Source organism: Sinohyriopsis cumingii, chromosome 5 (genome assembly GCF_028554795.1).
Source record: "Sinohyriopsis cumingii isolate HCF-2022 chromosome 5, ASM2855479v2, whole genome shotgun sequence".
In the NCBI taxonomy this organism is placed as follows: domain Eukaryota; kingdom Metazoa; phylum Mollusca; class Bivalvia; order Unionida; family Unionidae; genus Sinohyriopsis; species Sinohyriopsis cumingii.
Window position 1 is genome coordinate 148330839 of NC_142965.1, and position 27732 is coordinate 148358570.

The 27732-nt window shown below is 34.8% G+C and overlaps 1 protein-coding gene across 1 annotated transcript in view; it reads right to left on the minus strand.

Annotated features, from left to right (window-relative positions):
- Window positions 1–27732, minus strand: part of LOC149800431 (uncharacterized) — a 43867-nt gene that overhangs the window by 12159 nt on the left and 3976 nt on the right. The window contains exons 2-3 of the mRNA XM_089958436.1: window positions 16174–16353; window positions 2779–3614 (exon numbers count right to left, since the gene is read on the minus strand). Of these exons, the coding sequence (XP_089814562.1) occupies window positions 2779–3614; window positions 16174–16353 (1016 nt within the window). The remainder of the gene's footprint in view (window positions 1–2778; window positions 3615–16173; window positions 16354–27732) is intronic.

Genomic DNA, 27732 nt, shown 5'->3' on the forward strand with positions numbered 1-27732 from the left:
GCTGGTTACTGCCACTATATTGCTTGCGTTATCTAGGTCAACATTGACAGGACTGCGATCGTTGCGGATACGGATCAATAACAACAATGTGTTCGAAGACCAATATCAGTGAGGTCAGATATAATTTTGCAAAAACATCTAAAACACGACATATATATAAACTAGTTCACCATTCTCCAGTAGAAGACTACATTTGCATCATGAACTGTAAATCTCTACAACTAAAGTCATTAAGTACAGTACTGGTCGATACTATATTTATACTGAGATAAACACGATTTTCCACGATTGCTACTGAAACCACAGCTTCATTGAAAATAAGATCTTTCTCTGCATTTCTACTTTCCCTTAAAATATTATATGATAAATAGGAAACAATAATCTTGGTTTCCACATGAGTAACTCAAATCGACAGGACAACTCATGTATTTATACTCAATGTATTATGTTGTACTGATATTTAGTTGATATTATCAACGGGGACAACGTACAATAAGTACGCGCGGACTACGCACAACATAAGACTGGAATATGCTCCAAACAAGTGACTAAATTAAAACAATAATTCACAGTTATTATTGAATCTGCATTCTCCTTTGCAAATTGTATAAATTACGATGGGTATTATACCCTACTGGACATACCAATAATCCTGGGGGGGGGGGTACTAAAAAAAGCACTTTCTGAGTTTGATTGTACTTCGAACACCCGTTATTTCCTCCAATTTATTTTTAAAAAATCTTGATCAACACACTTTCATTAATAAAGATTATGGGTTCTTAAATATGTTGTAAATTTGGCGAATGTATAAATCATGACCAACCACTCCTACCTGAGTAAATCTTGGAAGAAATAATGCACACTAGAGGGAATCGTTCGTACAAACAATATACTATTAAATGGAAGATCTTATTCAATTCTAAGTTGTCCGCATGTATAATACTTTTTTGGAACTCTAACCAGGATCAGTACCTAATCTGTCTAATATCAATTACATTTATGGACATCACAAAATTGTTTTTATACCTATTTAATAATAACAGCAATATAAAATAATAATGCTACTAATAATAATGTAGTATACAGCATGCATTTATAGGCGTTACTGGCATATCAGCATAGTCAAGGCTATATAAAGCTTAGTAGTGGCGTCATAGTGGTCATTTTCCTTGTCCGCCATCAATCATGTCAAACACTTGTCTATTTTTACTATTACATTTCGCCTTGTTGCTATAAATCCTCAAAGCTGTCGGTTTAATGTTAAGTTCCCATTGTCTCTCAACGACCACAAACAATGGCGGCTTAGTCTTTAAATCCCAGTTCTCTGAAACCGCAGACACGTATATCATAGGATTCCTCTTGCGATAAGAATAAAATAGAAATAATTCGTAAGCATGCATCATTAAGAGTCAACTCTCATTGTAAAAACAGCTTGTCATGTGACCCATCTCATTTCAATCCAAATTATAAGATACGCTGCCACATTCCTATGGTTCAAGTATACCGGAACGTTGTCATTCTTTGATTCCACAAACGCCACACCATTCATGGAGGACACCATTCTGCAAACAGTACTCTTTGATTTTATTTTGCCGCTCAGTATGGCGCCAGGTTATTCTCGCCTTGTATCGCAAGCCACTGTTTGCCGTCACAGCACAACTTCGACGAACAAATCAAACTTTGCGTGAATATTGTGCGAAAGGGTGTGAAAATAAAAATTAAAATATAACTATATAACTAAGTCATAATTCGGAACAGCTGACCTAAATGAGAATTAACGAATTATGTGCATGCTTATTAAAAATACTACCAGCATACGTTTAATAACAGTGTTTATCAACGTGGAAGAGACAACACATTGCATCTAAATTCTAGCCCTATAGGTTGAATTTTTATCTAACCAAACCAGAAAGTTTACCCCCTTCTATCACATATTAATATGTTTGAATCCATGAACACATGCATATTTATTAAATTTTAAAAGCTGAGTGAGATAAACATCTTTTATTTTGTTCCTGTTTTATATAGAAGTCCTTGCATGCAATTACGAATTGATTTTCTTCCAAGCATAAGCTATTTTCTTGAAAATCGCGTTTAGTTCTGATGTCTTCTCACATAAATGACATGAATAACCACATACATCTGCAGGCACAATTGAACGTTTTATTTGATATGGATCCTTATTAATAAACATGTCGTTCATACGAACGTTGTATTTGATATGGATCCTTGTTAATATACATGTCCTTCATACGAATGTTTTATTTGATTTGGATTCTTATTAGTATACATGTCCTTCATACGAATGTTTTATTTGATTTGGATCCTTATTAGTATACATGTCCTTCATACGAATGTTTTATTTGATTTGGATCCCTATTAATATACATGTCGTTCATACGAATGTATATTTGATATGGATCCTTATTAATAAACATGTCGTTCATACGAATGTTTGCATTGATAACGAGCAAAATTAGACAAGTAATATTGAAAAAATAAAGACAATTGATAAAAAGTAAAAACCGGCCCTGTGCGAAAGCATCCATTGTAATTTTAATTGGAGAACGTGCTATTTAATGAGCTTAGCGCCGATTCTATACACTCTGACAAGATTGCATAGCATCCAACATTTGCCGACTCTCTACACTTTGACAAGATTGCATAGCAACCAACAAACAAGCAAAGCAATCAACCAACAAACAAAAATGACCAACAATAACACAGATTGTAGTGCAACGAACATGAAATTCATTTAACCATTTAATTATCGACTTAAATTTTCTGACTTAATTTTCTCATAATTTCAAGTTGTCCATTTGCTACTGCCAACTCGAATGCTGTGACACCTTCATATGTTTCAATGTTAATATCCACGTCTTTCCTAGACAATATTAAATCTACTAATTCTGCTTTGCCGCACTCTGCCGCCCAGTGAAGAATTGTTCGACCACTCTTTGCATCTCCAGCGTTAATATCTGCCCCGCCATCCAAAAGGATTCGGACGACCTCAGTGTTATTGAGGAATGCTGCGAGATGAAGGCATTTTAGGCCGTCAAAGTTTCTTATTTCATGATAACATCGGGATGATACATTGCACATGAGAAGAGAAACCATTTCAGAATCACCAATTTGGCAAGCTAAATGTAGAGGAGTGTTACCCCGGTGATCCTGTATGTCCGTATGTGCACCTGCTTCCAGAAGCATTCTCACAATGAAAACCTGTCCTGTTAACACAGCCAAATGTAATGGTGTTTGAAAAAGAAAGTTGTAAATGTTCAGCAGGTCAGAATTACATAGAAGATCGATCATTTTGATAGCAAGGGTTTCCTGTTCCATAATTATCAAATGATGTAAGAAGGTATCACCATCCAAGTCTTGGACTCGCAGGACTTTCATAGTTTCGATTCCATTCAAAGTTTTTTCACCTGTGAACTCATGCGTTGCATCTGAAGTTTTGTAAATATATTCTCTTTCATCGGTTGACACAGTGAGTAACCTAAACTGATCGCAGACATTCATTGAAAGGACGTTTCTTTCTCTATAATGGATTCCCCCTTGCTTGTCAACAGGAATTAGACGGTTTTCTACGGAAGACATTGTGAGAAGAAGTCAGCTGAAGAAGATATAAACAATAACTTAAAACTGGAAATACATTAACAAACTGAATTTGTATGAGGCTTTATTATTTTGCTATGTATGCTCAATAAATGTACACTGACTTTAGAGAAAAATTTATGAAAATTGAACTTTGTTCTGTCAGAAAAGCACGCACGCACTTAACATAATAACTTGTGCAAAAATCATATTCAGAATCCTAAGACACAAATATGTATATATGTGATGGTTTGTTTATGCATGTTGATTTATAACTGTACAGGAACAATTGTAGTATGTGCTGATCATTACAAATGATGGCGAGGGCAGATTTTACTCTAAGAATAAACTTTTGAACGTAATTTATAGATAGGTAGATATCGATAGATGGATACAATTACATAAATAAATAGAAAATAAATATTTCTGGCACATACCTCTTTGTAAGAACGTGTTGTGATTTGCCTTTTTTTACTGTCTTGTTTTGTGAATTAAAAGGGCTCTTAGATTTACAGCTCTGAAATGTATTCAACCTCCAGGTTCCGATACTCGTCTGTGCTTTGGTATATGCTACGCTCCCGATCGTACTTATATATACACACTAATGCAGTATGAGTACTTGGGAAATCCCGCACACTCACTTTTTAGCCAGCCCAATCGCTGGATGAACTCAACCAATTTTGTTTGCTGATGGAGTAAAAAACCTTCAGATGAATATACCATTATTACGAAATGAGCAGGGCGGGCTTCGTTGAAGTCATATCTATCTGAATTAAATACATTTGGGAGTGTACCTGAGTAAAACGGTTATACGTTCCACATTTTGACCTAGTTCGTAATTGCTGCACTTGTGTATATAGGCTTGTTATATCGGAGTCACGGTAATTATTCAGCTCTAATAGTAAGCCCGAGGAAACACTATGATATCAAATATACAATAACTTTAGATTTTCGAATGCTCGGCATTGATTCTATATTTCTCTGTATATGACAATTCTTCGTGCAAGCTTTTGTAAGGAGAAAGCCGCATGTCCTGTGTCTAATGTTGTTGTAATTTTATTTTGTCCATGTGATTTCAATTTCGCACCGAAGGAATCGGGTTCCTATATCAGTAGTGAGTGTTCCAATATCAGGTCTGTATGAGGACTGAAATTCCATCAAAAAAATATTGTCTATGTCGATTTTCATTTACGACTGGCAACAACTCTTAAACGATTCGTTTTACTAGAATTTTACTTTACATTATCAACCGATCCTGGCCAGTCAGACCGATATATAAATCAAGTTTAGTTTATGTTCACCCATTTCTTGACTGGTTCCCATTCGGACAAAAAATTAGTAGAGAGAGAGACAGAGAGAGAGAGATTGAAATAGAATTTTAATCTGTTCTGGGTGCTTTCGCGATTTTATAAAAACAAACATCATTTACTGACTTTTAATCAATCCAGAATGCATTTTCCCGCTTGAATCCTCCTGTTACATATTTATACTAATGGTTAGTCGAAAGGTATTTGCTTTCAGGATGTCCCATACATTTGTGGTGAAGATGGTCTCAGATTAAATGCGATACTGTTTGTAAGACACCGTTTTAAAACAGTAATGCTATTGTCAAGATAACCGTTTGTACACTGTGTATCAACACGCATTATCTTTAACTTCAAGAAAATGGTTAGGTCATTGTCTTTTATACACATATTAATTTGTAAATCCAAGAAAAGAGTCAGACCATTGTGTTTGAAGACACAGTAATATATAACTTCAAGAAATGCATTGGGTCATTGCGTGTAATAGCACATGCATTCATAAAGTCACGAAAAGCGTTACTTATCTGTGTTCAGACATACATTAATCTATAACGCCAAGAAAAGTGTTATGACATTTGTATGACGCAGTCATTTGTATGATGCAAAGCATTTAGCTTGATACAAAGTTTGATATGAAGCCAACTCTTTGATTAATATCTGATTTATTGTTTACACAATGTCTAAACATCATCTGGATGAATAATTGATTATCTGGTTGAAAAATTGTTAATATCCATTTTGGCGACCAGGTGTCCTTGGCAAAGGTATACAACTCACATTTCAGCGACATGAAATAACCTGTATTGTGATGATAGTGTCATTTATAGGTTTATGATAATAACTATCTTTCTTAAAAAGTCTTCATTGATGCATTGATTTGAACGAGAAGGCATATAACGCTTGCATAAGAAGCCCAGATTTTAATATATTTTCTATTCCGTATTTTCATTATGCAGAAAAGCAGCTCGATTTATGCTTTCGTTCATTCTATAAAGCGTAGTTTTAAATTCATAAAGTACTATGGACGAATAGAAAGGAAGATATATGAATAATAGATACGGAAACAGTTGATATGTGTGTTGAAATTGTGTTGAGTTCGTAGAGCTCAAGATGCTGTTTATGATTAATCGTGTAATAATTCAGATCACAACCCTTTCGCGGAATGAAAGAAAAAAACTAATTGAAATGCACGAAATAAGGAAATTCCATTTCATATGTATTGCGATTAGGCACGTTATTGAGTATAGGTATAAAATAAACTTATAAATATACCCACTTGAAAAATATAGACCTTTTATTCATGCGAAAAATTGTTTCATCCTTTTCCTTCCATGACTGCATTGTTGTTGATGTCAATATAGGCAAGAATATTGGAATTAGCATAGATTGTCACGGATCTTCCTATACGATCCAGGACGTGACTGTGTACATAGATACACAGAGGATCTCAAATGGGTAACGATTTAATACTCAGTTTATGAAACGAGTTGAATAATGTCCAACGTGTTTCATAAATTTAATGTTAAATCATTACCCATTTGAGATTTCTTTTTAACACAGTGTTTATTTCAGTGGAAATTATTTAGATAGAAAGAAGAACGAATATGTTCGTTCATTCTGACAGACGGTGCACCTTTCATTTGTTGTGCATAAAGTATAGTCCCAAAGAAAGTTAAACTATTTTAAAATAAAATATTTTCCCAAACAAAGTTGAACAAGTAAAAGTAGATTGTACATTTTCACAAACTATAAATCAACGAAAAAGCGTAATCCGAATTAACATGACATTTTATAACGAAAAAAAAAAATCATTTTTCAAAACAGAATGGTTAGAGCTATGTAATGCCACATTGATGCGGTAAAAAGTAAGGATAGAGTTCATGTTTGCCCTAAAATGTCACTTGAAGAACTAAACGTTACATTGTTGCTATTTTTATGTGAAAATAGGATTACTGGATGCAGAAATTCCCACATTTACTGCAATGCATTTGTGACCGGATATTTACAGTATTTCACTGGAACAATAGACTGAACAGAAGACGTAAACAAATTTCTTTTTGAGTCGGATTTGCATCTCATATATACTGCGTAAAGATGCTGTGGTTGGATAAAGTTCTGTCAGTTAGGAGACCCATGTATGTCCTAATTCTTCTGTGAACAGAGGTGAGTTTATTTATTTGCAAGTTAACATTTAAACCACGCTTGTATATACGGTGGATTCTATATATATGTTACGGATATATCGCTCCCCCACCCCGCCATCAAATAAGCAATGCCCTTAGTTTTACTTCTTATTGTTGTTCTGGTGTAGTAGTTTTACGCCATATTTCTCATTATGATATTGTTATACATGACATAACAAACCCCTGTAGGGGTATTATATCCATATTCCGACAGCCGAGACAATTTTTCATCAATTTCCTTTCGGGAGTCGAGTTCAAAAATTGCTACCAAAAATGTTCATTCAAAATCAATCATTCCAGAAGGCGGTATTAAAAACCTTTTTCCACGATCCCAGCCAATCAATAAAGAGGATACTGCTCAATAAGTTCAGGGGCTTATTTGGACCAATAAGAATCACATAAAGTGATATTTTAACATGTGGTAATATCAAAAATATGAAACTGCAATTACTATAGGAAAACTTTACATACTATGTGATAATGTTAATTACTGGTTCGATAAACAGACTTGTCTCCTGCGCACGAATGCTTATAACAGCAACTTTGTAGTGTCCTCTTTTTAATGTAGCCTTGATTGAGATGGTATGGGGATTAGTGCGAACAGGAACACTGAATACGGTCGATGAGTACATGTTACAAGCACATTACTTTCCACATTAAATCTGTCCGGTCTGACTGTACTGCATGACAAATTGAGGAGTAAAGTTGTATGTCCTTAGTATAAGACTCTTCCTGATGCAGAACTGTAAATAATAGGTGTACACATGTATACTAGATCAAACTTGGCTGAGTGCATACTGGACTGATCTCACGTTTACGAGTAGTTTATATTCACATAAAGTTGACTAAGAATAATAATAACAATAAAACAGTTAATGTATAAACAAAATCTAAATATATTATATCGTTTCATGCACCTATTAGTCAAACCACGGCGTATTAGAATTTCGCTACAATGAATGGATTTTAAATTAAAGTGGTGACAATGGGGGGGGGGGATGTATGACAATATAAATTAAACTAATTATACAATAGTATCACTTTAAAAATTCCTATCTATTCAGCTGAAACAAGGCAATCCCCATTGATAAAGTGGTAGTCTGGGATCATAATCATTTCTTACGAGTCAGTACCAGCCAGTGTAGTCTTAAATAATGTATTTTAAGAGTACCCCCCCCCCGCCTTATTTTTGATGGAGGATTAGTAGCTTGTATCGAGGCATTCTAGAACTAAGTTAAAGGAAATTGTTCTTACTTCTAGAATATCAGCATTACTATATGATTGTTTGCATAGAAAATAATGCTTGCATTCTTTCTACAAATTAAATATATTAGAGAGATCATTATTTAAAACATATATCGGTCAATATATTTCTTAAGTGATAGTATGAATTAATAAATAAACGAATAAATAAATAAAATATACTCTAAATGCATAATTGCTTAGATTAGGACACTTGTTTTGAATCCCAAGATGTATTTTATTTATTAAATGTCATATGTAGATGCCATATTTTATATGCTCTCCACACCAGAAAAGAAAAAATATCGTATTTCTACAGCAACAAAAACATTGCTTGAAAGTTATATGTTATTATTGGCACGGTGGACAACCATTACATACTATCCATGACGCCATATAGTCTGTTTACGCTCTGTTTTGCACATTTATTATTGATGAAAACATAGTTGTGATGCATTTTATTTAAAAAAAGCAGAACTTAATGCGTATATCTGAGTTGTAGCGAAGCTTAGGCTGGAGAATAGGAATAGAATAACCTACAGTCATGTATGACATGTAGACACTAAAATAGATTTTCCTAGAAATCTCATAACAGTTCAGAAGGATATCGGCATACGAATTTCTGGAAATTTTTATTTGTGAGCAAGGAAAACTAGACTTGAAAATACTTTGTTAAAACACTACATGCATTTTGACTGGATGTTTTTTATACTGGAAAAATTATATCTTTTGTCTGCCTTCCTAGAATTTGCACCATACATATCTCGTAATTATATTTGACTTCCTAAACTTCTATTTGCAAGCAAACTTTGCTAGTAAATGTGTTGACAGATATTCCTGCAGCAACATGGCCTCCTCTTCCTGCAACTATAATGTATCATCAGCATCATCATGATGGTCAAGTACCGCGAAGGTGCTAATAGATTTCATCAGTTTTACGAACGTGTTTATGGGTGTTGTATATAGATGTAAAGAAGCTGCTTATATCTCGCCGTATAAAAAGTTATGTAGTTTTATAATAATGGTGACCAAGTGTTTATTTACAACGATACTTGGACATGTCTACCTGAAGAACATTCCTATTGGTGAAATGAAAGCAGACACACACATAAACACACACACACACACACACACACACACACACACACACACACACAGACACACACACACACTCACACACACATCCTAAGACTAGACCTAGCCACGTGCATAGTGGCAAGGCGTACCTTGGATGTATAGTAGAAGTCTTTAATGTTTCACTATCGGTTTAGGTAGTTTGTGATTGGCTGGTTACTGCCACTAAATACCTTGCGGTATCTAGTGTCAATAGTGGCTCAGGTAGTTTGTGATTGGCTGGTTACGGCCATTATATGCCTTATGTTATCTAGGTCAACATTGACAGGTCTGCGATCATTGCTGATACGGATCAATAACAAAAATGTGTTCGAAGACCAACATCATCGTGGTCAGATATAATTCTGCAAAAACATCTAAAACATGACATATCTATACAATAGCTCATCATTCTCCAGTAGAAGGCTACATTTGCATCATGAACTGTAAATATCTACAACTGAAGTCACTAAGTACAGTACTCAGTCGATGCTATATTTATACCGAGGTAAACACGACTTTCCATGATTGCTACTGAAACCACACTTCATTGAAAATAAGATCTTTCTCCGCATTTCTACTTTCCCTTAAAAAATTCTGATATAAATAGGAAACAATCATCTTAGTTTCCACATGAATAACTCAGATCGACAGGACAACTCATGTATTTATACTCAGTGTACTATACTGTACTGATATTTAGTTGATATTATCAATGGGGACAACGTACAATAAGTACGCGCGGACTACGCACAACATAAGACTGGAATATGCTCAAAACACGTGACTTATTTAAAACAATAATTCACAGTTATTATTGAATCTGCATTCTCCTTTGCAAATTGTATAAATTACGATGGGTAATATACCCTACTGGGTAAAAAAAAACAGTTTCTGTGCTTTATTGCACTTCGAACACTCGTTATTTCCTCCAATTTATAAATAATCTTGATCAGTACACTTTCATTGATAAAAACTATGGGTTCTTAAATATGTTGTACATTTGCCATATGTATATATCATTATCAACCACTCCTACCCAAGTAAATCTTACATGAAATAATGCATGCTAGAGGGGAACTTTCGTACAAACAATATACTACAAAATGGAAGATCTAACTCAAGTCTAAGTTGTCCTCATGTATAATACGTTTTGGGAACTCTAATCAGGATCAGTACCTCATATGTGTAATATCAATTACATTTATGGACATCACAAAATTTTTTTATACCTATTTAATAATAACAGTAATATTAAATAATAATACTACTAATAATAATGCAGTATACAGCATGCATTTATAGGCGTTACTGGCACATCAGCATAGTGATGGCTATATAAATCTAAGTACATATTTTGCACGTTACGGCTCTGCATATTAAAGTAAGAGATATTTGGCCATCAGCCATCGTAATGCAGAGTAAATAAGTAATGCTAATTGTTAACAGAAAGTTATAGTACTAACATATTCATGCAGAGTAAGCAACTAATGTTAATTGCTACATAATTATTCTTGTCATTATTATGTCATTACTGAAGCATTTTGAATTTAACACTTAAGAGGTTTATTCAATAAAGTATATGAACTGCAATTAAAGATGGCAAAACCTGTATCTATCAAATTTGAAAACCAACGGATATTACTTGGAAACACAATTTCACTCAATCTGTATATTAAAAAAAAAAAAACTTATGAAAAGAAATGGAGATCACATAATTACAAATCAATATAAAAGGAGTTTAAATACTTTAATGACTTCATTTTTTTAACTGCCAAATAAGTGGATTGGACGCAGCGTTTGTCTTTGCCGTGTTAATATGAGACTATGCTTGTATTTTGTGCGACAGGGTGTAAAAATAAAAAAGAAATATGTCATAATTCGAAACCGATGACCAAAATGAGAATTAACGAATCATGTGCTTGCTTATTAAAAATACTCCCAACATACGTTTAATATCAGTGTTTCTCTACATGGAGGGGGGGGGGTATTAAAAAAAGCACTTTCTGTGTTTTATTGTACTTCGAACACTCGTTATTTCCTCCAGTTTATAAAATAATCTTGATCAATACACTTACATTGATAAAAGCTATGGGTTTGTAAATATGTTGTACATTTGGCAAATGATCAACCACTCCCACCCGAGTAAATCTTACATGAAATAATGGATGCTAAAGGGGAACTTTCGTACAAAAAATATACTATTAAATGGAAGATCTAATTCAATTCTAAGTTGTCCTCATGTATAACACGTTTTTAGAACTCTAATCAGGATCAGTACCTAATCTGTGTAATATCAATTACATTTATGGACATCACAAAATTGTTCTTGTACCTATTTAGTAATAACAGTAATATTAAATAATAATGCTACTAATAATAATGCAGTATGCAGCATGCATTTATAGGAGTTACTGGCATATCAGCATAGTCATGGCTTTATAAAGCTTAGTAGTGGCTGCATAGTGGCCATTTTCCTTGTCCGCCATCAATTATGTCAAACCCTTGGCTATTTTTACTATTACATTTCGCTTTGTTGCTATAAATCCTCAAAGATGATGGCTTAATGTTATGGTTCCATTGTCTCTAAAGGTCCACAAACAATGGCGGCCTAGTCTTTAAATCCCAGTTCCCTGAAACCGCAAGCACGTATATCATAGGATTCCTCTTGCGATAAGGATGACATGCCGTACATCAAATATACATTAATTGGATACTGAGTTTCATAATTCATTTATGCCGTACATCAAATATACATTACAGGATACTGAGTTTTATAATTCATTTATTCAAGCTGTTGAGTAGTTATGATCAAGAGACTCGCAAGATTTTCGAAATGTGGCTTTATAGAGATTATTTCGTATTTATCACACGCAGTGTCTGTATATCACATTGTTGTTTCAGATATTTTTTCAATTCATTGAAAGGGGCCCCGAGTGGCCGAATAGTCTAAAGCGCTCTCCGTCACGGATCACTGCCGTCTCACCTCTGTCTGTGGGTTCGAGTCTAGGATTCGGCCAATGTGGGTATGTGAGAAAGCTTGCCAGTAGCTTCTCGTGGGTCGGTGGTTCTTCCCCGGGTTTTCCAGGGTTCTTCCTCCTCCCTTAATAGTGGCCCCCATGCATAGCCTATCGTGTGCTGAAAAATGGCGTTAAACAACAACAACAACAATTCATTGATTGGATCACCTTAGCTGAATTTACTGTCAAATTTATCAGAAAATTGAGATCTACATATGGTACAACTCAATATATTGCTATTATTCACATATTTCAAATAAGATACGGTTCGGTGGCTCAGTGGCTAACGTGCTGGATCAACAGCGCTTGAATTTGAATCCTATCATTCTGGCCTCTTACCGCACCCCCCACCCCCCGCCTGCAAAACTTCATTATGGGTCCCTCACTCAATAAACAAAGTTGTTTGGTGAAAATTATGCATGACTGCCCCGTTCAGTTGCGGTGGTTACTGGGGCGGTTACTATTCCACTGATCGGATCACCCTGGGCTGGCTGTCTTTGTGCGTCCTTGGGCAAGGCACTTAATTCCAATTGCCTCGGCACTAAAAAAATGACTTATCCTGCTCTGCCTCAAAACACCAAATGAATAAAACATAATGATACGATATTTTGTACACCCAAATTTACAAAATGGCTTAAATAATATGTTAAACATTTCTTTGCCTTTTAACAAAAAATGTAAGCTTTTTATGTTGGAAAACGAAGGTTCTTATTGACAGGCATTTATCAGCGTATTATCTGCCCCTTTGTGGTTCTATTAACGTTTGGTTTTTGTGCCTTGCTTGTGTTTCGGCACTTACAATTGCTTCAGTTAAAATTCTATTCATTAGGAAGATAGATAGCCTTCATTTATTTTATTTTTGAACAGTATTTATTCACGAAAATATTTTTATGTATGATTTATGAAAATTTTTTATATATGGGGATTAAGTAGAAAGCTGGAAGCTTACTGATAACTGTCTCCTCTAATGCAGAGGAATTTTAAAAATCAGTAACTGTCATAGATATATCATACAAATAGAAAACTATATATGATCAGTTCAAGTATATACAATTATTTCGAAGATCATTTAATAGTGAACAAGAAAGAAATACATTTGTGTAGTTGTGCCCTGTGTGTTAATTTAAAACTCGTTTTAATAGTTTTATGGAGGTTTGCACTGCCATGAATACTGGAGTATTAGTTTCGTCAGAATACACCGGATAGTGGGATAATAATCTTATAATGTATGTCGGGTCGGTAATCAGACTGATTAAAATCAGATCTCCACTGTTCGACGACCTTGGAGATCTGATCTTTATCAGATTGGGTCGGTAATGGGAAGAGAACACCAGGATAATTATTAATTAATCAGAAACAACAACCAAGACATTTATATTTTCCAAATGCAAAAATACATGAGCAGTGTAAAGTACTAAATCAGACTAATCCTGTACGTGACCATGTAAAACCCCGTGGAACACACCAGTTGTCAGCCTGTATTGATAATTAGTAACTGCCATTTAACCTGCCCACCAGATTTCTGCGGTTGCACATGCTTGGCGTGTATATCAAAAATACATCCATTTTGCTGAAGTGTATATGAATAAAACACATCTCAAAAGCACACAGAATGATATTTGGTGACTAAGCAGCTCAAGTAAATAAAAACCCACAAAGACAAGTATAAATATAAGATAACATGTTCCGAAAAATAGGATACTCCCCCGCCCCCCATCGGCATTCATTGCTTTCTGCTTGAAATGGACTCTGTATCTGTTTCCGATCTTATCGTAAAAGCATGGATTATTGCGAGAGAGAGAGAGACTTACTGACTTGTAATATGATCGTATGTGTTTAAAGATGTGTGTAAGCTGTTTCGAGTATGCATGTACTCTATGAAGCAAACAAACCATGGTAATAATAACATTACAATTAGATGCGGGATCATCAACCTGGTCGTCATTATAACCAGAGTCAATAGGGGTAGAATTATGGTTTAATTTATTAGGTCGAAGTCTTCCTATACTTCGCCCCTTATGTCATTAGCAGGATTTACTTGTAAAGCCTATGATAACTTTGTCAAGCATATATTGGCCATTTCATCACGTCTCCTAGTAACAAGAAGAGCCCCCATCTCACTGCTAAAGTTTGTTTATAATAACGACATAAATGCACAGGCGTAAAGTAAGGACACCAAATGTACAGACAGGTCGCATATATCCCGCGGGAATTACGTTGTGTACTCCTGTAAGACTTATATGGTAACTATGCACATCTGATCTTAAATGATAGACAAACGTTTGTAAATGGTAACATAAAAAACAGAGACACATATTAAATATGCTACAGCTTTGTAATATAGTATATACAACATTTGCATTTTATAATTTTGTAACTCATATTGAAAACTTTGCAGTCACCAGAAGGCAAAGCAGTAATACTGTCTTTATTTTGTCCCCTCTCGCTGATCAATAATCAGTATTACGGTAAGTACACACACACACACACACACACACACACACACACTCACACACACACACACATGTAGAGGACTTAAAGTGTACAGCATTGATCACCGTTATGAAGAACAAAATCAAAAATTACAAATTAAATATAAACGGCTAAACAAAGTAAAAGCTCCGTTCTGATCGCATTATTTGTAATCTTGGAGCTAATAGCAAATAGTAAAGTGTGTTACGGTACTTGAAGATGATGCAACTTGCATAATTTTAGTTTTTCCATATTTCAAACAAATTCTCAATCAAAATTATGCTATTATATAGCAGTTTTGCTAATTCTGGCTTATTCGAATTAAAATTGTGTTTTAATGTAACTATGAATCTCAACAATTGTTATGACAGGGACAAAGTATTCTTCCATATATTTTTCTAATATTAAAAGTTTCCGTTTTTATTTTCAGACTGAATAGTTTCTCGCTACTAAATGATTATTGTCTAATACAGAAAAGCTAGACCTGTTTAGATGGTGCTTTATCGCATATATCCATATGTTTCCGCTTATATTTTTGGACGCTTGAGAAAATATGTCAGCTTCATTCCTGGCATCTTTTCATTTGAGAGCAACATGTGTGGTTTGGGAGATAAAATTAGTGTTCTCTGTTAACCAATCGTTACCCGTCCCTATCGTAAATGGTTTTGGACATTTTAAACGTTTATCTCTTGTTTTGGAACACTAAGGTTTGGAGTCAAAACAATATTCCTAATACCACATCAGACCATGAACAAGTAACTCACCACGTTGTGTGTGATTCTTCCTGATTAAAACAGCATGGATCTGCAGATAAATCAACAGACAGGCGGAAAGATGGTAGGACAGACAGATGTCTTAACAATATTGCAGAACCATCAAATTATAATTATGGTACACTACATGATAAATATTTCTTAAATACCAGAAAAAATATCGAATTCTAAGAATAAAGGTGTCAACTGCTTATTTTCTAAAAGGGTTGTCATAGTGATTGTTGAATAAACGAAATAATATCTTGAAGTTATTGCACTAACATCAAACAAAATAAGCAAACTAAAAAAAAACAATCAAACTAATATCTAAACAAACAAACAAACACAAATTACAAACAGTGGCATGGCGAGTAGTGGAGCAGACATGACGTTTGGTTAAATATTTAACAATCGAATGCATTTTTCTCACTGAATTTTCTCATAATTTCAAGATGGCTATTTGCTCATGCCAACTCGAATGCTGTGATACCTTCATATGTTTCTCTGTTAATATCCACGTCTTTCCTCACCAATAGTAAATCTACTAATTCTCCTTTCCCGCACTCCGCTGCCCAATGAAGAACTGTTCGACCACTTCTTTTATCCAAAAAGTTAATATCTGCCCCGCCATTCAACAGGATTTTGAAGACCTCTGTGTTATTGTGGAATGCTGTGAGATGCAAGCATTTTAATCCGTCAAAGTTTCTTATTTCATGATACAATCAGGATGATACATTGCAAATGAGAAGAGACACCAGTTCTGAATTACCTATTTGGCAGGCTGTATGAAAAAGAGTATTTCCCCGGTCATCATGTATGTCCGTATGTGTACCTTCTTCCAGAAGCCTCTTTGCAATGCCCTCTGTCGTGTTAACGCAGCGAAATGTATGTATTGATGTTTGAAAAAGAAAGTTTCAAATGTTCAGCAGGTCAGAAATATGTAGAAGATCGATCATTCCATGTCTTGGACGCTCAGGGCTTTCATACATTTGATTATATTCAAAGTTATTTCATCTGTGAACGCATACAATGCATTTGATTTGTTTTAAATGTATTCCTCTTCATGGGTTTAAACACTAATTAACCTAAAGTGATCGCAAACATTCTCTAAATGGACATTTCATTCTCCTTAATGGATTCCTCATTGTTTGTCAACAGGAAATATACGATTTTTTATGGAATGCGTTTTGTGAAGGAGTGCTGAAGAAGATATAAACAAGATTTCAAAACTGGAAATAAATTGCCAAACTGAACTTGTGATAGCCTTTATTATTTTGTTATGTATACTCAATACAGGTCTTCAGAGTAAATTGTATGAAAATATTAACTTTATTCTTTCAGAAATCTATTTGCACGCATGTACATTACATATTGCATGTAAACCTCAAATTCAGAATAATACACAAATATTTAGATACATAATGGTGTATATGTGCATGTTAATCTATAATTATAAAGGAACAATTTTAGTATATATTTATTGTTACAAATGATGGATAAGGTGGGCTTCACTCCAAGAATAAACTTGTTAGCGAAATTTATAGATAGATATATATAGATGGATACAATTACATAAATAAATGAATACATAAATAAATAAATAAAAGATATATACCTATTTACAAGAAATTGGTGTGATTTGTCTTTTGTTTAATATCTTGTTTTAGCGGCCGTGGAAGTGAAGAGCGCCTTGATGATGGTGTCGGCTTTGCAGTGAAGACAGCACTGACTGAGAAATTGGCTGGACCTCCCAAGGGACTAAACGACAGTCTCATGACCATGAACTACTCCTATTGTCTGGAAGAAAATAACTTACCATGATCAGTTGCTACGCTCCAACCATGACCAACCCGGATGAAGTGAAGGTCAAGTTATGTGAGGCTCTTCACTCCATCATTACTGACTTTCCAATGGCAGATAAGCCCGACATTCTTGGTGGCTTCAGTGCAAGAGGAGGCTGTGATCACGTTGCCTGGGATGGAGTACTAGGAACGCACGAAGTGGGTCACTGTAACAGCAACGGTCTCCTTTTTCTCCAGACTTGCGCCGAGCATGAACTACTGATCACCAGTACAGTCTCCCGCCTCCCTACCCGTAACCGGACGTTATGGATGCACCCTCGCTCTAAGTACTGGTATCTCATCGACTACGCAATTGTCAGGAAGAGGGACAGGCATGATGTACGTCTGACCAATCCTTGTGTGGTGTCGACTGTTGGACAGACCACCGCCTCATCATCACCAAGTTCAACATCCGCATTCAGCCCAAAAGACGTCCGCAGGGAAAGTAGTCTCCTAAACGACCAAACATCACCAAGCTGAAACGTACCAGTACCAAACAGTCTCTCGTGGATGCCCTGGAAGAACGTTTGAAATCCACCCCACTACACAATCAGAATGTGGAGACCGACTGGGCGGCATTCAGAGAGGTGGTCAATAGCACACCTTCGGAAATTCTAGGACCCTCAACCAGAAAGCACCAAGACTGGTTTGATGAGAACTGCGATGAGATCAAGCAGTTGCTGGATGAGAAACACCGCCTCCATCAAACCTACCTCAACAACCCCAAGTTCACCTCCAGGAAAAATGGGTACAACAATATACGTAGAACTGTACAGCAGAAACTGCGTCAAATGCGAGGCACCTGGCTGAGCAACAAAGCAGATGAGATTCAGGGCTACGCAGACAGGCATAACATGAAGAACTTCTACAACGCCCTGAAAGAAGTGTATGGACCTACATCCTCTTGATCATCCCCCTTTCTCAGCGCAGACCGGAACACACTAATTACTGACAAAGAAGATACTTCAACGATGAGCTGAACACTTTGACAGTGTCCTGAATCACCCTTTATCCATCAACAATGAAGCCATCAGCCGTCTCCCCCAATTACCCATCAAAAAAGCACTGGATGACCCTTCAACCTTGCTCGATACACAGAAAGCTATACGTCTGCTCTCCAGTGGCAAAGCCCCTGGTTCGGACTCCATCCCAGGTGAAGTCTACAAGGAAGGGGGCACATCCCTGATAGAAAGGCTCCACCAGCTGTTTTTTAATGATGTTGCCACAAGAGAAGATCCCCCAGGAATCAAGAACGCTTCCATATTCCACCTGTATAAGCGCAAAGGGAACCGTCAGGCCTGCGACAACCAACGGGTTATATCCTTACTCTCAATCGAAGGAAAGATTCTCTCCAGAATCGCACTGAACCGCCTCACTACGCACCTTGACCAGGGACTCCTGCCGGAAAGCCAGTGTGGATTCCGGAAAGAACGTGGGACCATCGACTTGGTGTTTGCTGCGAGGAAGCTACAAGACAAATGTCATGAACAAAACGCCGACCTTTTCTTCATCTATGTCGACTTGACGAAAGCATTTGATATTATCAGCAGAGAAGGCTTGTGGAAGGTAATGGTCAAGTACAGATGCCCGAGAAACTTTATATTCATGGTTCAGCATTTCCACGAAGTCATGCAGGCACGAGTCCAGGACAATGGAGAGACATCTGAGCCATTCCCAGTAACTAATGGCGTCAAGCAGGGTTGTGTTCTAGCCATGCTGACTAATGCTTTCAAAGACGGAGATGTTGGAGTCGGCATCCGATACCGTACAGATAGAAAACTGTTCAAGCCCAGGAGGCTTCAAGACAAAACCAAGGTTATGACAGACACCATCAGGTAATACTTACTCATGGTACTAATTCAGCTCCGGCTCGATATTGTTTCTCTTTTTTACTTGTGATTTCAATTTCTCACCTTAGGAATCGGGTGCTAATGTCAGTTGTCGGTGTTCCAAAGTCAAGTCTGTATAAGGACTGAAACTGCATCAAGAAAATATTGTCTCTATTTATTTTCGGTGCTTTCGCAACTTCGTATAACAGTTCCTGCGTTTAATCAGTTAGAATGCAGTTTTATATGTGAATCCTCGTGTTACATATTTATGCTAAAGGTTAGTCGAAAAGTAACTGATTATAGGATGTTCCATGCATTTATTTGGAAGATGGTCTCAGATGAAATCCGACATTTTTTGTATAACACTTTTAAAGAGCAATGCTATTGTCAAGAAAACCATTAGGACATTGTGTTCCAACACGCATTAATCTTTAACTTCAAGAGAACCTTTCGGACATTGTCCTCAAGCACATATTAATCTATAACTTCAATAAAGGCGTTAGGCTCTTGTGTTTTGAGACACATTAACCTATCAACTCAAGAAAATCATTTCGCCATCGTGTTTCGAGACGCAGTAATCTATAACTTAAGAAATGCGTTGGATCATCGTGTTTAATAACACATTTGTTCATAAAGTCTATAGAAGCGTTACTCCACTGTGTTCAGTCATACATTAATCTATAACTCCAAGAAAAGCGTTGCGCCATTAGTAGGACACAAAGTTCTGGTCTGTCACAAGATCAAGCCGGGTTGGGACTGGATTGGGAAGACACCAAAAGCATCTGCGTTTATAAGATGTTTATTTATAAACGCAAATTAAATATCAATAAATCTGACACCATTATAAACAAAAAAGATATGGAAAATTATAAAGTTCCTAACATGGAACTATCAACAACAATTAACTCAGCGAGAAAAAACTCAAACATGAATTTAACAAATGGAATTTCAAACAAACGTGAATTAAGTCCTATCACCGATCAACAAAATAAAAGTATATGATCTACACCCCAATATAAACAAACTTGAATGTATCGTTCATATAACCATATTGAAATGCATGTAAATTTGATTGTGTCTTTCATATAACGATATTCAAATGCATGTAAATTTAAATGTATCGATCATATGACGATTTTGAAAAGCAGGTAATTATGAACCTATCGATCGTTCATATAACCATATTGCAATAGGAATTAATGAAATTATGAACCTATCGTTCGTAAACCGATACTGAAATAGGAATGAATGAAATTATGAACCTATTGATGTTCATATAACGATATTGAAATAGGAATGAACGAAATTGTTAACCTATCGATCGTAAACCGATATTGAAATTGGAATGAATGAAATTATGAACCTATCGATCGTTCATATAACGATATTGCTATAGGAATGAATGAAATTATGAACCTATCGATCGTTCATATAACGATATTGCAATAGGAATGAAAATTTGCTCAGATAGCAATAGTGAAAATAACATGGAATACATATATAGAACTATCGTGGCGCCCATTTGACGTCCAAGATGTAACTCCGGTTCCACTCGCTCTAGTCAATGGTCAAAGAAGCACCTACGCATGGTCCGCCCCTCTCAGTCTGTTGAAGGATCCCTCGAGAGCCATCACATTTAACACAGACCCGATGGTCGCGAAGCCTTGGTCCCTCGCATAGAGAAAACCAGTACACTCTTCCGATCCAAAGTCACCATAACACAACGTATACGTCACACGAAACCACACAGAGTTCTGTGACTCCACATCAAACGATGTGTAAGGCATGACAGGCATGTATAAGGAAGCTCTACAGCTGGTGACTCCACATCAAACCATATACAAGGCATGGCATAAGGCAGCTCTACAGCTGGAGATTTGCTCCCGTAAAGAGGTAAGCTTTCTGACCAGACTTGGCGTAATGTAATTTGATTATAGAGAATTTGCTCTCTATGTACACTAGCTGTGACAGATATGCGCAGTACTTAGGTTTTCCGCTGCAGGCAATTCGCACGTGCAACATGGTCTGAGTTTCGCTCAGGATTTCGAAATAACTAGAGCCGAAAAAATATACAACCCTCGGGTGACGCTGTACGCGGCAACGAAACCCGAGTACATTTTTGACAACATATACATATTGATATAACTCATACACAATTTCATGACAATCATGCGAAGCATTTAGTATGTTGCGAAGCTTGATATGAGACGAACTATTCGACTATTAGCTGGTCTATTCTTACAGAGTGGCTAAACATTATTTTTTGAAAAATTGTTAATATCTATTTTTGGCGTCCGTGTGTCCTTGGCAAAGGTATACAACTCACGCGACATGAAATAGTCTGTATTGTGTTGATAGTGCCATTTATACGTTTATGAGAATAACTATCTTTCTTAAAATATCTTGATTGAGGCATTGTATTCAACGGGAAGGCCTTATAACGGTTCCCTAAGAAGCCCAGATTTTAATATATTATCTATTCGATATTTTCATTATGCCGAAGAACGGCTCGATTTATGCTTTCGTTCATTCTATAAAGCGTAGTTTTAAATTCATAAAGTACTATGGAAGAATAGAAAGGAAAATATATGAATCATATAAACATAAACAGTTGATATGTGTGCTGAAAGTTAGTTGAGTTCGTAGAGCTCAGGATGCTGTATATGATTAATCGTGTAATGATTCAGATCACAACCCTTTGGCGGAAAGAAACACAAAACTAATTGAAATGCACGAGGTAAGGAAATTGCATTATAAATATACTGCGAGACTTATAATTCTCTAGACGGGTTACTGAGTATATATATATATATATATATATATATATATATATATATATATATATATATATATATATATATATATATATATGACATTTTATTCATGTGCAAGAAATGTTTCATCCTTTCCCCTCCATGACTGCTTTGTTGTTGACGTCAATATAGGCAAGATTATTGGGTTAGCATAGATTGTCACGGAAAGTCGTATACGATCCAGGAAGTGAATGTGTACATAGATACGGTTAATTACTGGGTCGATTAACAGACGTGTCTCTTACGCACGGAAGGTTCTACTAGCAACATTATAGCATTATTTTATAAACGTGGGCTTGGTCGAGTGGGTATGGGGATTGGTACGAGCAGGCAAGGCAATGGGTGCAGTAACACGCAACCCTGAGCCATTAGAGTACTAATTAAAACGTCGCCTACTTCTATCACACACACACACACACACACACACATCGCCCACGTAGATTTCTACTTATCTAAACAGCCAATTCTGACCTAATGTCAATAGCACATTGCTACGTGCCATACGGTATAGTCTGACTATACCTCCCCGTTTGTTTGCACAGGGCTCGTATTGTTGCAGGCGCAGAGAATGTCAGTGTTATGGTCACTTAGGTCACAGTCAGTTTAGAAATTATTAATAAATGAATGCACTTTTTATCACATTAAAGATTACCGTTATTGAATTGGTAGGGGGTTACAAACAAAACACAGGGGCTCGTATCGTTGCTTACAATTGACCTGTCATACATGTACTATATAATAACTACAAGGAAGGATACTTCTCTCCTTTCTTGCTCGACCTATTTAAGAATAAGTCAAACTTGTCTGTGTTAGGAAGTGGACTCGTATCAAATTTACCAGGAACTCTTGTTGATACATGTAGATGACTAAGAATAATAATAACAATATAACAGTTAATGTATGAACAAAATCGAAATATATTGCTTAGTTACGTACACATATTAGTCAAACCACGATTATTAGAACTTTGCTACAACGAAGAACTTTTAAGTGAAAGTGGGAAAAATGAGTTACGGGGACGACAATATAAATTAAACAAATTCTGCAATAGTATCACTTCAAAATTCCGGTCAATTCAACTGAAACAAGTGAAATCACCGTCAAAAATTGGTGAAATCGGTTCATAATCATTTCTTATTGGTCAGTGCCAGCCAGTGTAGTCTCAAATAATCTATTTTTAGAGTAGTTTTCCCTCTTATTTGTAATGGGGAATAAGTAGTGTGTATGGAAGCATTTTTGGAACTATTTTAAGGGAAATTGTTTTTTTCTTTTTTTTGTGTTTTTTTTTTAAATATGAGGATTACAGTGTGATTGTGTGTACTTGGGTTAGAGTATGCAATGATTAATCAGGCAGTGATACCCTTCCAGGAAGTGAAATACGTGACCCTCGTGACATTTTAAACTCTCTAACAATGTTGGATAACATATGAGAAGAAATTAACTGTAAATTTGTCTAGGAAAATACTTTTGATTAACATGTAATTTTTTGGGAGATGGACGGACACCGTGCTAGGTTCAGTACTGAAAACCTAATGTAGAAAATACAAAGGGAAAATATGTGTACCGAGTCCACGTCAACGTGGATTCTCTCTAGAGTTAATTTTTACAAACTCATTATATAAATACCGACAATTAGTGACGGGTGTAAAGAAATGGGTTATATAAATACTTAACTAACGAACTGAAATGACATCGTAGCATAATGAATTTGTTTCTGTCATATGAGTACAGTCATATTAGGAGTTACAGTGCAGACTGAGTACAGTTCATTTAACGAAGTACATTATTGGATTTATCCCAGACTCAGTACAGTTAATTCAACGAACTACACTATTGTCCCAGACTGAGTACAGTTAATTCAACGAACTACACTATTGTCCCAGACTGAGTACAGTTAATTCAGCGAACTACAACATTGTCCCAGACTGAGTACAATTGATTCAGCAAATTACACTAATGTCCAAGACTGAAATCAACACATTCAAGGAACTATGAAGCAGATACAATTTATTAAGTGGATGTTTCAGCCCTTAACATTATACTAACTTTATCCTCTAATATTAACCATGCATGAGGAGCTTTTCTTCATATTGTGAATATAATAATCCCACGTTTCCTTATTTTGTGATTATAATCCAATTTTCCTATGTTGTGAATATAATAATCCCATTTTTCCTTATTAGGTATATAATAATCCCATTTTTCCTCATTAGGTGTATAATAATCCCATTTTTCCACATTAGGTATATAATAATCCCATTTTTCCTCATTAGGTATATAATAATCCCATTTTTCCTCATTAGGTATATAATAATCCCATTTTTCCACATTAGGTATATAATAATCCCATTTTTCCTCATTAGGTATATAATAATCCCATTTTTCCTCATTAGGTATATAATAATCCCATTTTTCCACATTAGGTATATAATAATCCCATTTTTCCTCATTAGGTATATAATAATCCCATTTTTCCACATTAGGTATATAATAATCCCATTTTTCCACATTATTCGAATATAACAATCCCATGTTTCCCAATTGTAAATATAATAATCCCATTTTCCCTCATATCGCATATTTATTGCACGAATAACTTCAAAAGAAAGGAACCTTCCACTGAGTACCCTTTAACTTGCAAGATCTCGTATTTTAACTATTATGTCAACGAATTACTATTTTTTTTTAAAAAAACAACTTGCTCCAGTTTGAACTAATGTTGAAAACATACTTGTATACAGAGCCGTTTGTTGACAGTAAACATTTATTTTTTTGTTGCAAATATTACAAAGAAATAAGTAAAAATAGAAAATTAAAACTCATAGTTTGGGCCTAAATAGCGTGTGTGTGTGTGTGTGTGTGTGTGTGTGTGCTCGTTCATGACAATTCAAAGATTATTTAAGTCTAACCTATGATTATAAAATATATTAAGGGCATTTTCAGTAAGAGAAGACAGAAACAGAAAGAACATTGCATAAATTATTGTTTTAATAAACGAAATAGAAACATGTACCAAAAATAGGTCCCGATGTACATTGCACAAAGAAACTTTTGTAAAATATTGCGTGCATTTTCAATAAACAAATTGTCAAAACACATACGTGCAATCAGAAATTAACTTATCACATTCTTGTAATTAGTATTGGATCCTCATTTCCCTCAAGGGACACTACTGCGTGTGAAATCATTTTTAGTTCTTGCATTTATCCAGACATCGGACTGAATGTCAACTGATATTAAAATGTAATAAGTAACGTATCACTTTAGTTAATAAATATAAAAAGTAACGTATCGCTTTAGTTAATAAACAGTATTATGAGGCAGAGACAACGTCACCAACACTTGTATTACAAGTCAAATGAGGACAACAGTAATGGTAGGATTAGATGCAATAAATGTGTTTGATTTCCACTCTTTTTCTTTCATGGAAACTAGTGTGTACTGAATCAACGCATCATTCTTATGATTGTGGACTAACATTTCCACGTGTAAATAAAGGTATGAATGCACGACATAATTTACTCGATATGAACTTTTCGATTGCATGAATTCATGAATTTCTATGTGTAAAAATATATATTAATGCATCACATAGTTTAATGAACATAAACATTTCGATGTGTAAATAAATGTATGAATACATGAATTTCCATTTGTAAATAAATTTATGAATACATGACATTATTTACTCCAAATAAACATTTCCATGTGTGAATACAAGTATCAATGCACGAAATTCTATGTGTAAATAAATATAAGAATGCATGATACATTTTACTGAAGATAAATATTTTCATGTGTAAATAAAAGTACGAATGCACGAATTTCCATTTGTAAAAGAATTTATGAATGCATGACACAATTTACTGAAGATAAACATTTTCATGTGTAAATAAAACTACGAATGCACGAATTTCCATTTGTAAAAGAATTTATGAATGCATGACACAATTTACTGAAGATAAACATTTTCATGTGTAAATAAAAGTATGAATGCACGAATTTCCATTTGTAAAAGAATTTATGAATGCATGACACAATTTACTGAAGATAAACATTTTCATGTGTAAATAAAAGTACGAATGCACGAATTTCCATTTGTAAAAGAATTTATGAATGCATGACACAATTTACTGAAGATAAACATTTTCATGTGTAAATAAAAGTACGAATGCACGAATTTCCATTTGTAAAAGAATTTATGAATGCATGACACAATTTACTGAAGATAAACATTTTCATGTGTAAATAAAAGTATGAATGCACGAATTTCCATTTGTAAAAGAATTTATGAATGCATGACACAATTTACTGAAGATAAACATTTTTATGTGCAAATAAATGTATGAATACATGAATTTCCATTTGTACATTAATTTAAGAATGCATGACACAATCTACTGAAGATAAACATTTTCATGTGTAAATAAAAGTATGAATGCACGAATTTCCATTTGTAAAAGAATTTATGAATGCATGACACAATTTACTGAAGATAAACATTTTCATGTGTAAATAAAAGTATGAATGCACGAATTTCCATTTGTAAAAGAATTTATGAATGCATGACACAATTTACTGAAGATAAACATTTTCATGTGTAAATAAAAGTACGAATGCACGAATTTCCATTTGTAAAAGAATTTATGAATGCATGACACAATTTACTGAAGATAAACATTTTCATGTGTAAATAAAAGTATGAATGCACGAATTTCCATTTGTAAAAGAATTTATGAATGCATGACACAATTTACTGAAGATAAACATTTTCATGTGTAAATAAAATTATGAATGCACGAATTTCCATTGGTAAAAGAATTTATGAATGCATGACACAATTTACTGAAGATAAACATTTTTATGTGCAAATAAATGTATGAATACATGAATTTCCATTTGTACATTAATTTAAGAATGCATGACACAATTTACTGAAGATAAACATTTTCATGTGTAAATAAAAGTATGAATGCACGAATTTCCATTTGTAAAAGAATTTATGAATGCATGACACAATTTACTGAAGATAAACATTTTCATGTGTAAATAAAAGTATGAATGCACGACTTTCCATTTGTAAAAGAATTTATGAATGCATGACACAATTTACTGAAGATAAACATTTTCATGTGTAAATAAAAGTACGAATGCAAGAATTTCCATTTGTAAAAGAATTTATGAATGCATGACACAATTTACTGAAGATAAACATTTTTATGTGCAAATAAATGTATGAATACATGAATTTCCATTTGTACATTAATTTATGAATGCATGACACAATTTACTGAAGATAAACATTTTTATGTGCAAATAAATGTATGAATACATGAATTTCCATTTGTACATTAATTTAAGAATGCATGACACAATTTACTGAAGATAAACATTTTCATGTGTAAATAAAAGTATGAATGCACGAATTTCCATTTGTAAAAGAATTTATGAATGCATGACACAATTTACTGAAGATAAACATTTTCATGTGTAAATAAAAGTACGAATGCACGAATTTCCATTTGTAAAAGAATTTATGAATGCATGACACAATTTACTGAAGATA